Source organism: Apaloderma vittatum, unplaced genomic scaffold (genome assembly GCF_000703405.1).
Source record: "Apaloderma vittatum isolate BGI_N311 unplaced genomic scaffold, ASM70340v1 scaffold5156, whole genome shotgun sequence".
Classification (NCBI taxonomy): domain Eukaryota; kingdom Metazoa; phylum Chordata; class Aves; order Trogoniformes; family Trogonidae; genus Apaloderma; species Apaloderma vittatum.
Window position 1 is genome coordinate 32,791 of NW_009722174.1, and position 16,496 is coordinate 49,286.

Below are 16,496 nucleotides of genomic sequence, written 5' to 3' on the forward strand. Positions count from 1 at the left end.
ATTCAGACTGGTACAGACAGGTAGAATAGGGACAGAAAACTTAGTAGGATGGTCAGAGCTGAGAGACAAAAGCATGTCATCTGGGACTGGAAAAAGAAAGGACTAATTTTGAAAGGAGATGTATTTCTAGAATTTGTCCAGGAGAATTGCATTAACATCAGAATTACTTGGGAGGGATGATCTATATGAACATAAATATTAATGAGGCAGCTAATAATTTTGCTTTCAAATTAGGCAAAATTTATGGTGAGAGAGACATTGAATGTTATTAAACTACCAGGAAAGACTTGAAAATAGTGAACAGATTATTCGCATTATTGCCTTTCAGAAAGACTGAAACAAAAGCTTGGGGGTCTAAGGGATTCGTAGCTGGTTTAATGTGACTATAGTAGCTATAGAATTTGACTGTGCTATATTTCTAAAGTATAGTTTTTACTGTATTAGAATTTATTGGTTAGTAGGGTAAAAACAAAGACATTACTAGTTTCTTGAAATGAATTATGATCAAGTCCTTTGTCTTTCAAAGTGCACTGTTCTGTTTTACATTTCTATATCATAAGTGCTTAGACAGATAAAAGGTCCATCTACTTCAGGTTCCTTTGGCCAGTATCTATACTGAGGAAGAGGATAAGAACTGGGCAAGAATATAGTGAACCTTCAGATATCATTCCAATAGTCCTTGATTTAGCAATTTCCTGATGCTGAAGTTAAATTTTCGTGCTTGCTAGCACTAGGGAATCTTCTTGCTGTGAATCAGTGAAATTTTTTTTGTGTGTGTACCTGTTTAGGATTGGTATAGGCAGTGCTGTGCTGCAGAAAATTCCACAGCTTGAGTTGTGTGGAAAAATATTTAGTCTGAATGATACACCTGATAATCTCATTGTATTGCCTCAACTTTTATATATATTATAAAAACTGAGCATTTGTACATATCAAAGAATAGTAAGAGTATATATTTGAGTATAAACACTTTCGGAATCTGGAAACAAACATGCAAAGTGAAATTCTTGTTGTGCTTAAATGAAACCCTTATGCACATAGGCAATATATGAGGAAAGAATAACAGTAATAGACTTCCTTTCTCTGGATTGCCCAAATCTCTTGTGTTTGTACAATTTACTGCTAATTAGATACTATTCCTACAGTTAAGAATGAAGCTAAAAAAAGACTGCTGGGTTTATATATTTACTTTTAAAAATGACAAATCACAGAGAGTTCCCACTGGATGAAGTTAATTTTGCAGAAATTTAGCAGGAAAATTCACATTCTGCCACAACATGAACAGTTGATAGTTCATGAGTTCCTTAGTAATAAAACATATATTGCTTGTGTAATGGTGTAGAATAACTAATTTTTCGACTTATGAAATCTAATATACCAAAATTCTGAGCTGACATCAGTGAAGCTGTGCTGGTTTATGTGATCTGAAAATGAGACATTGTGTCCCAAATATCGTTTAGATGTAAATTTTGGAATAATCAGTCTATATATATTTATGACTAATATGCATCTAAGAATCTGCATACTTTGGTCAGTGTTTGGTAGTAGGGATGCTTTGAGTGATCAGTATTTTATTAAATAGGGAAATTATATTCTGTGACCATTAATATATGTGCTTCTTGGCTGAATTTACTTTTCTTTCTATTAAAAATTGAAAGGCTATGACTTTTACTGTGAGTCTTTTCCACTCTATTCTTTATTGCAATCTCTCAGACACATATTTGAGGTAGGAATAATATTTTTAATGAGTAAATTCATAAAACCACATAATGGAATTCTTGCTTAACACAGGCAAAAATTGGAGATACAGTACATGGGCTCTAAGCCAGTCCACTACTTGAATATTTTTTATTCTAAGAAATTCAGCTTTAGCATGTGTGATTTTCCAAGCCTCAATGACAAGATGACAGACATTTGTAGTTTATAATTATTTGTGAACCATAGTAATTATACTTAGAAAGTGCAGTTATTAGAAAAGAATTAAAGAATAACAGTCCATCTGTATTACTACGACGCATGAACAAGATGTTCAAACAGAAGAGTTTCTGAGATTCTGTTTTAAATTTGGTGACCACACATATGTCTGTACTTGTGTATTATACTTTGATATGAGCTTTTTTCATGATTGTTTTTTTCCATTGCAGTTAAAGGGAAATAATAGCTCCCTTCAGTACTTCATAATTAATCTGATTTAACGGGATACCATTTCAAAAGTGTTCCAAAAGAGGAAAAAGGCGCGGTATTAACTCATCATAGGAGGATGCACTATATTGATTACAATACTATGTTTATCATGGATGATTCAGACTTACCTTCTAAAGCCAATAATAAGAGAAAGAAAAATAGTCAAATCATTGCTATACATTATGCGTATTGAAATAACATATATTTGCTTTGTATTGGTGCACTTTCACTAGCCCAGTGGAAGAAGAAAATGTGTAAAGCACTCTTAAGTGAGCTATTCAAAATGAAATTACATTGTTTCATACAGTTACAGTATAACTACAATAAATACCCTGTTAATTGTTATTAATATATTCATTAATATTATCTTTGCTGGTAGATATGAAATAATAGCAAACTTACTTGTAAACATGAAGTTTCAATGAAGACAACCACCAGTAAAACTACCTATTTGTAAGGGTTCAACACGTGTTGATGTAAGTTCATGTTAAGATTGTTGACATGATCAACATTGTGATAAAAGAAATTCCTGTAGGATAAGGTTGGGGCCAATTAAACTATAAATCTTCAGTGTGTTTCATACAGGGGGTTCACTACTTCTTCACAGAGGTGCTTTGGCTTCCTTGGTTCTCAGACTCAATTGATAGGATGTAGGAAAGTGATGGATCCCTGCCGGTGTAAATTGTTAGGACTCACATTTAGAGTTAAGTCCACCTAGGGCTGATGACTGCTGTAGGACAAGTACACTATCTAAAACTTCCATATAGAACTCTAAGTAATGCATTCATGCTATGTTAGCCTTTCATACAAAGCAATATTTAGTGTCTTTAAACGCAAAAAGCATATCATGGCTCGCCCACTTCCACAGAAGTAACCAACGATTGAAAAGTTTCTAACTCCATCTCCTTAGAATGAACAGAACTCACGATTATTTTCATCAGTTATTTTTGTGTTGACTTACAATGTCATGCTCATTGTCAATGAGCAGCTGATGAGACTGCTTGCATTGACTGCTTTGAAGCAATAGAATCTGATTAAAAGAAATCATTACTGCAGAGTTAAACATTATTACTTTCTCATTTTTGAAATAAGTGGTTTTGCAGACCTTACCTAAAACATTATTCAGAATGGCAGTAAATATAGAATTAATTTGAAGAGTGCAGTAGATATTGCCCAATATTTTCATCCATATTAATTTAAACTAAATTCTAAAGACTAACATCTTCCCTCCCCGCAAAGAAGAACAAGAGATTAAGTTCTTAAAATTATTGCTATATTTAGCAGCTCATAATATCATCAACATGCACATTTCTGTGATTTAGATTTAATACAAATATTTTAAAATATCAGATCTGAAAAACACTTTCCATTTTTATTACAGGTCTATTCAATAAAATATATACCTTTGGCATAATACGTTTTATTGCATATAGCAAATTATTTTCATTATCATCAAAAATATATTTTAGCACTTGTGAATTACAGGGGACTTTAATTCCTCAGATAACCCACAATATTGGATACAGTATCTCGATCCGGCTCATAAATAGACATGATAAACATGTACATTTTCTGTTGGAAATGGTAAATGAAAGATCTTTGAGAATTTAAAATTTACTAACGATTAAACTATTTATCTTTATGCTACTTTATTAGATGCATTATAAGACATTATTTTCATTGAAAATATGCTTTACATAAGGCAAGTTTTGTAAGAATTTAAGTAGTGTATTTTCTTATATGAAAAAATTCTTTTCTTATAAGGTGGTTATGCCTCCCTTGCTATTCTAAAGTCACTACACATAAAGCAATAAAATTACAGGGCTAAGCATCCCTCAAGGATGAAATCACAGCGAAGGAAGCTGTGATACACTTTATGCTGTTAATCGGGTTGTATCATATCACATCATATGATGATACCACAATAGAAGAGAGCTGGTTATTTACACAGTGGTTCTGACTGGCAAATGTAAACAAAGATGAGTCAAGCACCTCAGCAATGCATTGACTTTCTAGCTCATCTCCATGGTTTTACAATGCTGTCCATTAGTTCCATTGTCAATTTGACATGAGGCACCTGTTTTTAAGGTAAGAAACTGCTTAGCTGACAAAGTGTCAGTGGGGTTTTCAAGTAAATATGAATTTGTTCCCTTTTAGTTCATTATTAAGTTAAGGGTGCACTAATCTATGATTCAAGAGACATGAAATGCTGTTAGATTTGTATGCAGTTTAAGGAATTCTATGACAAGAGAGTTTCTAAGACATATAAGTTCAAGAAAATCTCCAGTACAGCAAGCAATTATTTAAATTAACCATTTAGGGGAAATCTGCATTTTAATATAGATTAACAGAAGTCTGATGGCTATTCAGAAATTCTTAGTCCAGTTCAAATTATTGGAATTGGCTCAAAGAAGCTCAAGTGTACTTGAACATCAGCGTAGGTATGAACACTTGAGCATTAAAAGGTGTAAGAGTTGGGGCATCTTTCCAGAACTAAATGCTCCTTCTTTTTAAGGTCAATTTGAAGGTGAATCCTACTGTTGTGAATTGCTTTTCTCCATCAGAGGACTTCATTATAAACAGAGATTCATTGTTGTAGGAGACAGCCTGTCTAGCTATTCTTCCTCACTTCACAGTATGCTTCCCTCACTGAAGAGGTTCCTGCTATCTGTGGAAAGTTCACGTAAGCAGGTCCTGTGCTGAGAGTCACGTGTTCCTCCTTATACCACGGTCATAAGTAGCATCTTCTCTTTTTTATTATTTAAAGGTGTCTAATTTTTCTAGGTTATTACACTATGTTCATCATTGTGGTAAACACCTACTTACTGTTTTGAAAAGCTTATCTGTGGCAGATTCAAAAATAGCCTATAGTCTCAGGTTATTCTCAGGAGATTGAGTTGAGAAAGTTGTTAAATGCTCATTCTGTAAATATTCCTCATTTCCCAGTGTTTCTTGAGGTTAATTTTCCTTTAACCAGACAAAACTCTAATCTTCACCCACTGTTCCTCTTAAATGCATTAATCTCACAGAGGTTGAGAACTGTACCATACACATGTGAGAAATAACAGTCCTTCCTCATTTATGTTTCTAGGAGGTGTTTCCCCAGAAACTTCTCTGGGACATTTCCTGATTTCATGAATTACTGTCTCTTCAGAAAGAATGGTGGTTTATATTTCTCTTCCCAACCCTCCTACACTTTTTTTCATGCCCAAATGGTTCGAGCTGATGAATCATGGCTCTTTCCTTTCCTTGTTGTTTATCCTTCTGCCCTTGTAGCTTTGAAGATAATCAGTCAGGTATATTTCTCATCCTAAAAGCTATTTTAAAATGATAATTCAACTGAGAGTGCCATTCCTAGGAGGGCTGGTCAGGTTTCATCTCCATAAACTGAATAATTATATCCATATTAGAAGCAAAGCAATATAGGTAGAAGTACTTATCAAAAATCCTAATGAATTTTCAATTACCTTGATTTCTCACTTCAAATTTCCTAATATATTTCATAAAGGTGTGATTTCATCTTTTAAAGGAAGTTCACAGAGATTTAGAATCAGCATGATAACCTGGCCAGAAGAAGCAGACAGAAAGTGGTAGGAATAGTTTTGTGATTTCTTTTATCAAGCCAGGATACTTCTGTTTTAATCACTTTCTAGTTGTTTATCTTGATTTAAGGAGAAAAAAAGAAAAAAAAAAGAATTATCCATGCATAATTTTGTAATTCCCTCAAGGATATCATTGTGTTGTTATATGAGAGATATATAATTTATAATAGGATCTGTATATGCAAGGAATTTAATCAAAGTGCTTTCAGTGTAGAAGAACTCTTTCATTATAATATTTAACAGTAGGTCTAATAAAACAGATACTTTATTTGGATGCTGTTGAGTGACATTAATAAGATTCCTATTTTCAGACAGAGTCCACCTTCACTTGATTGTTGTTTGTAATCAGCGGAGAGGGTTTACTTTTCATCCTGTCTCCCATGTCATTAGAACTATCTTGGAAAAAAACTTTTGCAGTACAAAAAGTGACAATAATTCTCTTGTATTCTCTTCTGAAGTTCTGGTTCAGGAGTCCATATATGATAGCATTAAGGCAGCTGTTGAAGTATGCCATGTAATAACTAGATACAAACAACCACTCTGGAATCCTAGGGATGATAGTTTTTGGGTTGACAGCCACAGCAAGGCCTATGAAGTTCAAAGGAGCCCAGCAGACTGCAAACAGTACAAATACCACAAACATGGTTACAAAGTTTCTGAAGTCATGTGGTTTCAGCCTGGGGTTGTTATCTGGTTTAACCCTTCGCCTTACCTGAATAACAAGGATCCATATTCTCAAATAACAGAAAGTAACTATGGCTATGGGAAGAAGGAAATGGAAAAACACAACAGCTATTGTATATGCGGAGCTCACCGACTGTGCAAATGTACATGAGTAAATCCTGGGGTCATACTGCAGTGATCCCACAAATAAGTTTGGCACAATAGCAACAAATGTTAGGACCCAGATAAGAACAACATAGCACAATGAATTCTTGTTGCTGTACAGCTTGTCATATTTGAGACTGTGGCAGATATAGCAGTACCTATTGATAGCGATGCCTGTAATATTGAAGATTGATCCAATGACACTTAGGCCCATCAAGAAGCCACTAATCTGGCAGTGAAGGTATCCCAGACTCCATCCGTTGTGAAATACAGATGTGAGGACCAGTGGATATGGGTAGATTGCTACAACCAAGTCTGCAACTGCCAGGCTTACAACAAACACATTTCCTGTAAAATAAATATAAAAAGGCAAGTATTAGATTTTCTTTTGCTCCTTTCTGTTGCTTCTGCTCTCAATATATTAATGAGCAGCCATACTGGAACACTTTAATTATAGATAGTTTCTACGTCATAGATCAAAATTCACTGTAATGTATCAGAAATAAGAAATTTTTAATCTAAAAAGGAAGTAGCTTAACTGAGAGATGAACCTTTAAAAAAACAACTGTCTTTGAGTTCAATTACCATGAACTAGCATTTTTATCATCTCATTTATTTAGATTCTTCCAATCACAGAGATTCAGAATTCATATAAAATTAAAATATTTTTAACTTTAAGCCTTGCTTCAATTTTAAATAGATAGTCTCTCTCGAAAAATCAGCAGATACAATATGAATACTAATAAATCTCAAGACTCATGTTCACGGAATCATAGAATGGTTTGGGTTGAGAGTGACCTTAAAGCCATGGGCAGGGACACCTTCCACCAGATCAGGTTGCTTAAAGCCCCATTCAACTTCTCTATTCAAGCTGTTCTGCTGTCTCACCAGCCTCACAGTAGAGAATGTCTTCCTATTACCTAATCTAAATTTACCTTCTTTCAGTCTGAAACCATTACCCCTTGTATTCCCCTTGTGCTGAAAGGCTGCTATTAGGTCTCCCTGGAACCTTATTACTAATCCCGAAGAAATACAAATTATGTTAAAGAAAAAGGCAAAAGTATCTGTGGACATAGGATCTGTGGAATAGAATATCTGTGGAATAGGATATTTTGGCTCTTATAATTCTCAAACCTATTTTTTAATCTCAGACATTTAAAATGCATGTTCTCTCACTAATCTTGTGCTTTAAATGACTAGATAGAAATATTAAATCTCCAATCACCTACAGAGGAAAGCATAGAAATTACCTGGTTCAGGATGCTGCTTTTCCTCTTTTGTTTAAATTTTGACACATGCACAAAACAGCACATTTAATATTTATACTAATGGCAGCTGGGACAAATGGCCTTATTTAAAAGATTGCTACACTAGTTTTCATAGATTTTGTATCTGGATTTATAAATAACTTTCTCTTGATAGTGTCTGTAGTTGTTTCTTCTTTTGCCTGGGAATTCACTGCCAGACTGAAATAGGCTTATCCTGAAGGCTTTGGCTGAGTTCCAGATCATTTCAACAAAAACAGCAGAGTTCCTTTAAGCAGAAGTGAAAATAACATTCCTTTCAGAACTTATCCTTGACATAGTGGCAAGAGATACAAGAATGGATAAAGAGACTATGTGAAACTCGGAATGTGTTTATCTTATGAATCAAAAAGTGGAAAGTGAATGAAAAGTTGCTGTTGGCAGCTTTTTCCCCCATCCAGAATATGGCAGATTTGGTGAAATGGCACCATATAAAAACCAGATGGGACAAAGAACCAGGATGCTTGTTTAAATGTAATGCTTAAAAGAATCTCATTTATATCTGTTTATAAATTTTCTGCTTAGGTGGAGACTACCCACCCCAAGCTTCTCTCTGTCACCCACTGAAATTTCTGCTAGTGCTCTCCATCTGTATTAATGCTGTCACTGCCTACCCACTTGAGACAAAGGATTCATCTGTAAGAACAAAGCCAGACGTGTGGGGGGGTTTCCCCGTTGTTGAAAGAAGACAGGTGATATACTTTTCACTGATTAGTTTTAGCAAGCCTCTGTTTTGGAAACAACTAAGTCTAGGAAGAGTAGGTGCTTTGTCTCTGAATCAGCCAGATTCCAGGTTTCCATAAACTGGTGCACCATGGTTGTCCAGGCCTATCTTCTCAGCTGATTGCTGTAGAGTGACAAAATGAAATACAAGCTGCTTCATATTGAAGTTGGAGGCCAGGAGGATATCTTGGGAGCTTGTCTTTTTAAAAATGTCATGAGCTTAGAAACCAAGTCCCAGGCTGCCAGCTCATGGTTAGCATGTCAGATGGAGGACCAAAGCATTGGGCTACAAATTGCTTGGAAACCAAATACCTGCTCTCAGAGAGGATGTTTAACCTGCCTTTCAGGAAAGGTAATCTTCAAACTTTAGTTCAGATACATTTTCCTTGTGAGCACAGAAACTTTGTCTTTAAGATAGAATATAAATTCAAGCACAAAATTATTGGGGATTAGTATGTTTGTGGTATATTTTAAGGTTCATTGTTTCAGACTCTGAAGTCAGATCTGAAATCATGTTGAGCTTTCATATGTTATACACAATATAATATATATGTATAACATATGTAAAATTTAAAAATGTGATCCTAGTTTTAGGTATATACCACTAGTGGAAAATAATGATATTTTATGAAATTCCCATGCATTTAATTGCACATTGTGAAAATAAACTATGTTTGTGGAACACTTGGTATTATAGACATGAGTAGCATAGGAACAATTTTTTTTATTTTCAGAGTTGGTTTTGAACAGAATGCTATAAATGAAGCATAAAGCTCCATATTGAACCCTATAAAAAAAGCCACAAAATCAAAATCTTGCATTACTCTTCCTTGAATAAAGAGTATTCACTCTTTTCAGAGAGTGAGATCGCATTGCTGTGAATCTATGAAATATTTTAACTCTTCCAAAACCTTTAGCCTGGGCAAAAAAATATATTGTAAAAAAAGGAAACAGCTTGTCTATGGAACAAAATACCAATGTTTTAAAACATTAAAGACTCCAGCTAGAACTTTTTTTTTGTACCAAGGAAATCTGGATGAATTTTAGAGATCTAAACTTGCTGGCATCATTGGTAAGACTACTATTTCTCCTTTTTCTCCAAGATATTTCTGTACCTTTTAATATCTGTTGTTAGGTCACTATTTCTGTTCACCTATTTCAGATTTTTATCTGTATAAATAACATATTGTCTTCTTACAACAAATGCTTTCGAGACATCATCATGTTTTCAGGTGGCACCAAACTTAGCTAAGAGGCTAACTGAAGATACTTTTGCTTTTAGGTAAGACTAAACAGTACACACAGATATCACTGAAGTCATGTAAAAATCTTCTGGTTCAGTGGCCATCAACTCAGACTGCCAGTGTTTACTTGTAAGGTGTAACTTTAAATAGGGAGGATAATGTACACGTTTGCAATGTTAGATCAGTCAAAAGATCAAACTTAATTTCCAGCTACTAGATTCATGCTATTCTTATCTGCTGTCTTTTTATTACCTGTCAGATATTGCCAGTTACGTTATCAGTAATTTCAAATTGTTTCATAACTAGGTTTAATTAACAAGATACTTTGCTATAAGTGTAGACTAGGTTTTCTAGAAGCTGTGACCTATTCAAATATCACAATTGCCAAGATCGTTATGTACACAGTATTTATATATTTAACAGCACCAAAGTTTTTGTTTACATTTTAAAGCACTGATTTCTGGTCACTCTAATACTTCTACTGATTTTCTTCAAGGATAGCTTATGATTTTTTTCTGGCATTTTGAAATATTTTTTATTAATCCACCTCTTCCTCAGAATCTTAATCTCGGATTTTATACTGCTAGCTGAAAACAAGATTAAGATCAGGTGCACATCACTGAATGCCTGCAGCAGTAGAAAATTTAAGTGTGGTACCTCATAGTTACAACTGAACACAGCATCATGCTGACACATTTACATTAGCATTGATACACAGTGGGCAAAGCACCTGGTTTAGAAAACCGGTAACTCCCCTTCGCAGCTGAAGGAGTGATTAAGTCTCCAATTCTAGAATATAAAACGTCATATGAAATAATACAATGGGCTAGTTTATGAAGAAAACAAAATTAGAAGGCTAAGCATAACGTTCAATATGATATGCTTCATTTTGCCACTAAGAGCTAAACTTCTTTCTCAGGAAGGCATTTTATCAGGCCTCTGCTTCTCTCATTGTTGTTTCCTTGCACAATAGATTTGTTTCGTATTCCTTGAACGTTTTTGCACTGAATGTTGTTCCATTAGCACCAGTATTTCACTTGTAAAACATCACAAACAACTATAAAATCAAGGAGCAAAAGCCATTTTTGTGAGTGCCTAATGCAAATTTAATAAAATATCCTTGTTCATGTACCTGGAGAGAGACTTAGCTCTACAGGCTCAGTATCCCTTCTCCCTGGAACCTTAACCAGTCATAACGTTTGAAGAAAAAGAACATCTGTGCATAAGCTTCCTAGGACCAATTTAATATTGGAAAGTTGCTGCACCTAGCAGCACAGTTTGGGATTCCACAAAGGTCACATGCAATAAAAAATATTAAATGAAAATACTTGTAAGTGGGATCAATGACCACTCTTTCTTAGGTAAAATCTCAAAGCCAAGTAAGGTCACCTAGACATGCAAGCACACAGACAGTTCCAGCTTCACTGAACAAAGATTTGAAAGGTTTAAGAAACTAGCAGTCCTTGCAGCTCAGCATCAAAACGGCACAAAACAGCTGAGTAAAAATGTAGGAATAAATATTACATAAGCTGCGGTTACTCCTGGGAGCTTCATTCACTTTACAGATCATAATATCAACTCCCCTAGATCTGAAAAGCCTATTTTTAAACTAAAGGCACTATTTATAAACCTGGCCTGAATCAGGAAGTCCACGTGCACATTAAATTTGAACAGCGTGATGGGCCTTTGGGCTTTGCTTCTCGTTAGCAAATTAACCCTGATGCTGCAGGTGGTGGTGCAGGGAAATTTGAATGGCTTAATGCCCACAATGAACCTTTTAGCTTTAACTACATGTAAGAAAATCTTTTTCTTTCCTTTTAAGCTGAAAAAAGACTTTCTTAAGATTTTCTTAAACCCTCATTCAAATGTACACCGCTCACATAATAGAAGGGACTTTCAGACTCTCTTATCCCCTAGTTGTGACACTAATGAAACCAGCTGTGTAATTACAGACGTGGCAATTGCCTACAGCTGTAATGATGTCAGGCAGGTAGCTTGAAGAGAGAGTATCAAATATTTACAGTTTGAACTCATTTATAGCCTTACAAAGGCAAAGATTCTAAGTGCCATAGACAAGTTCAAATACTGCAATAATCCAAGTAACCTTAGCTTTTAACTGCAGTTGATAGAAATTCAGGGTGCTAAATCTTACAGGTTTGGACAGCTAGAGAACTACATAACACTAAATTTGAAATGTATGGAAGAACAGATTTGTTAAATATCATGTTATCAGAATAATCCATATTGTAATACTTTATTCCAGTGTGGTGCAAGGTAAAAAAAAATGACTTAATCAGCACAGCATAAATGAAAGATCATACTGATATATTCTGAAAAGAAAATACTACCATCTATTTAGATTATAATAATTATCATACAGAAACTTTCATTGCAGCTGCAGCAGCAATTTAATTTGAAATGCCTATGCCATCTTCTGGCCAAGAAAATTAGATGCATGAAAGAGTAATTGGCAGAAAATGGCAATGAGGAATTATATAATACTCAGGGTAAAGGGATGGAGGATTTTGGTGTCATGCCCAAGTTGACCGTAGCCAAACAGGATGTATATGGGATTAAGTAGTTTTGCAGATATGCCAAATGGCATAGATTTTTGTGACTTTATCACCTACCACTTTTTTCTGCATTCCCATGGCACACATGAGTGAGACAGCTACTGCTCGCCTTAGAGTCTAAAAATATTTGTCAGCGCTATTCTTGGTGGTTCAGTCATGAGAGAAAAGTGATGTGAGTTTTACTGTCAGGCAGAGAAAGGAATTGAATCCGTATGCTGGATGAGTGCTACAGACTTGGGGATGTACCTTGCCTCTGGCAGTTGTGTATGACATGTCAGGGCTGCTTTGAAAATCTCTCTTGTATGGGACCTCTCACATGATAGGTGTACTTAAGTTTGTACAGGGCAGTAGATTTAGTAGGTGCATGAGATATTTAATATCTCAGTAGAGGCAAGACTGAGGTATTTCTCAGTATGCCAACAAGGGTAGTGCTATCCACTAGATGAATCCATGTGACATGAAATATAAAGCATCTGAGAAAAGCAGCAGTAAAGAAAAGGCCTACACTATCAGTGCACATTTACGCACCTAATGTAGGGGTAGACAGGAGCCGACTGAAGATCTTTTATGGACCTAAACTTAAAAATCTAGGGGTGATCAGGGTCTGAGTCTTTTTAAAGGTTTTTTAAGAAGTGTGATTTTAAAAAGGACTTTAAATAATAGTAGTTGGAGCTAACAGTGAACCTCAAGAGACACTCATCTTTCTGTTACATTATGCAGTGCCATGAAATATTTTGCTTTACATAGTAGGTTTATGTCAAAAATATTTTGCTTTAGAAACAGCAGCAAACTGAATGACACTTTCATTCTTTTATGGAAAAGTCTAAAATTTTATCAGAATAATATCTAGCTAATACATATGTACTTTGGTAACAAGACTGTATGAAACTGGCACCATCATACAGTTTTGTAGTTTTACAATATAGAAATAATAGATGAAAGTTAACTCTTGTTAAATAAGTAGTTATGAAATAGAACAATTCAATTTTTTAAACAATTAATTGACAAATCTCCAGTAGATATGAATAAACAGTTTAATTGCTGTTTGACAGAATTTTGAAGTGCCATATGTATATTTCCTGGTACTCAGAATGAATATTGCTGTAGTTATGTGTTCCATTTGGTGTGTAAATACATGTTTTTTCAGTTTTGTGAGTGCTTTTCACCAAAACGCGAAATCATGACAAGTATTCCAGTCTGATGTAATTTAGATTAAATTATTCTTAACTTAGGTTTTGTTTGTCCACCCAGCCAAGGGTAAACTAAGACATAACATAAAATTTCAAGAAGGCTTGTAATGACACTGAAGTGAATCAACAAACCGTGCTTTCTTGCAGGTGGAAGTTAGAAACCAGGGCAGGCAGACATGGTGGATGTCTCAAGTTCTGCCACCCTGGTTTGGCTCTGGTATCTGCCCGGTCTGTTCATTCTACAGTTCACTGGGCTGGTGTGTTTTCAAGGTCAGGACATCTATTCCCTTTGAACATCAGCCCCTTGTACCGTGTTGACAGTATTTCAGAGATGAAATAGATTTGCCTGAACAACTTATCCACTTTTACAGAAGGGAATTATACTGCCACTTCTGATTTGATCTTTTCTGTCTCTAATTTCTATGATTCATTTGGAGCAAAAAAAGTCCTGTGGTACAGCCTGTTTTCCAGCAAGGTATTACCTAGATGTTACAGAACACTAAGGTTGTCATCACAGTTCAGCAATCTGTATGAAACCGATTAGAATAACAATACTGCTGATGTCAGAGGATCACGCTACTGAACTGCATCGTAGCGGAATAAGCGCAAGAGTATTTTTTCCCTCTTCAACTGTATTTGCATTAGAGTCTGGAAATAAATGGAAGGACAAAAATGGTACTATCACAGTAATATCACAGCTCAGATAAATAAAACTAATACAGTGCAGAGGCTAAAATAAATGGAAGGGGAGATGGGAAAAGGCAAAGAGGGATGCTTGCGAAATGTAATTATGTTTTTGTGTTTGCAAAATCTCACAGATTAGTCAGGATCAGGGCCAGAAAATGGGAAGATACTGCCATTCTCTTCCAAATTCTAGTATGTATTTTAAGAAAACAAGCAGGAGAAAATAGGAGAGTGAAGGTGCAACCAGGTAACTGACAACAGACTTCTGCACTGTATATAATAATTGCAAAGATTAAATCAATTTCCAGAATCTCTTTGAAAGTCATAGTTTTATGTAGGAGGTTTTTGTGGCTGAATTTGCCCATAGAATTATCCACAGAAAGAAAAAGAAGTTAAAAAAACTCTCAAGAGTACAAAATAATCCATTTTCTTTCTCTTATGACTAATAACAATACAGGTGGTCATTCAGCAAATCCCACATTTAACTGCAGAGTCCACAATAGATAGCAAAGCTAATGAAATTAGTTCTTTAAATAGTCTTCCTATTTCTTTCTCCTAAAATCAGCAATAGTAGGATATCTGCCAGGAAACTGGAAAAATATCACTATGGAAAATATCACTACAGAAAATAAACACATGTATTTACTCTCCCTTACTCTATCCAGTCTCTGTTTTTCTATTGCTTTTCTTCCTTTATTTATTCCATCACCACGTCTTTTTTTCACCCTTACTGATGGAAGCTTTTTCCCTTCCTCCTTTCCTGTCTTTGTTTGTCCCAAGGTCCTCAAAAAGGTGATGATTTTTACGTGGCATTCCATTCTGTCATTATCAATGACCCATCCGCATCCAGTTCTTCCTGCCTCCCTTTCATTTCTTCATTTGCTCAACTGTGCAACAGCAAAAAATCAGAACTTGGATGGTCCCAGACCACAGTGGGGCAAGTTAAATGGTTAAATTATTTCCCTGATTATCATGGGAATTCACTAGAAAAAGTGCTACTTTAATTGCAATATTAGTGGGTTTTGTTGAAGAAAGTAACTGATGGTATCAAGAGCTCTTGCTCCGCTACAGCATCAGAAATGCATTTAGCACAAGAAACTGAAAGAAAGACAAAGAAGTGGAACTGGTATATGCATGGCAAAAAAGGCCAGGATCGTAGAATCATAGAATGGTTTGGGTTGGAGGGGACCTAAAAGATCATCTAGTTCCAACCTCCCCTGCCATGGGCAGGGGCACTTCCTGCTAGATCAGGTTGCTCAGAGCCCCATCCAGCCTGGTCTTGAACACTGCCAGGGAGGGGACATCCACAGCTTCTCTGGGCAACCTCTTCCACTGTCTGACCAGCCTCACCGTAAAGATTTTTTTCCTAATATCTAATCTAAATCTGCCCTCTTTCAGTCTGAAAGTGTTACTCATTGTCGTATCAATACATTCCCTGATAAAGGGTCCCTCCCTATCTTTCTTGTAGGTCTGAACCTGCTCGAGCAAGTCCATGTCTTTCTTATACTGGGGGCTCCAGATCTGAAGGCAGTACTCCAGGTGGGGTCTCATGAAAGCAGAGTAGAGCAGGAGAACCACCTCGCTTGACCTGCTGGCAACACTTCTCTTGATGCAGCCCAGAATGCAGCTTTTCTGGGCTGCAAGTACACATTGTGGCTCACATTCAGCTTTTCATTCAGCAACATGCCCAGGTCCTCTGCACGGCTGATCTTAATTCACTCATCGCCCAGCGTGTGTTTGGGATTGCCCCAAATCAGGTGCAGGACCTTGCACTTGGCCTTGTTGAACTTCAGGAGGTTTGCATAGGCCCACCTCTGAAGCCTGTTGAGGTCCCTTCCCTCTAGCACGTCAACTGCACGATACAGCTTGATGCAATCAGCAAACTTGCAGAGAGTGCACTCGATCGCATTGTCCATGTCACCAACAAAGATGTTGAACAGCACTGGTCTCAATACCTGCCCCTGAGAAGCACCACTTTTCAGTGGTCTCCATTGAGACATTGAGTGCATCCATCCAGCCAGTTTCTTATCCACTAACTTGTCCATTCACTAATAAATATATACTGGGATGCACTAAGAGGAGTGTGGCCAGCAGATCAAGAAGGTGATTCTCCCCCTTGATCTGCTCTTGTGAGACCCCACCTTAAATACTGTGTCCAGTTCTG

At 36.0% G+C, this 16,496-nt stretch overlaps 1 protein-coding gene across 1 annotated transcript; it reads right to left on the reverse strand.

Moving 5' to 3' along the window:
* Positions 1 to 6,093: 6,093 nt before the first annotated feature.
* On the reverse strand, positions 6,094 to 15,826 carry MTNR1A (melatonin receptor 1A). Its single transcript, XM_009871664.1, has 2 exons — positions 15,745 to 15,826; positions 6,094 to 6,962 (listed from the first exon to the last, which is right to left on the reverse strand). The coding sequence occupies exons 1-2, from the start codon at positions 15,824 to 15,826 to the stop codon at positions 6,094 to 6,096; spliced, it is 951 nt and encodes a 316-aa protein (XP_009869966.1).
* Between the last annotated feature and the right edge of the window lie 670 nt (positions 15,827 to 16,496).

Bases quoted from the DNA above. Each gene is read 5' to 3' on its own strand.
- MTNR1A (XM_009871664.1), bottom strand. From the start codon at position 15,826: ATGGACTTGCTCGAGCAGGTTCAGACCTACAAGAAAGATAGGGAGGGA. The intron at 6,963-15,744 runs GTAACACTTTCA...TTTATTTTACAG, and splicing joins ATGTATTGATACGACAATGA to GAAATGTGTTTGTTGTAAGC.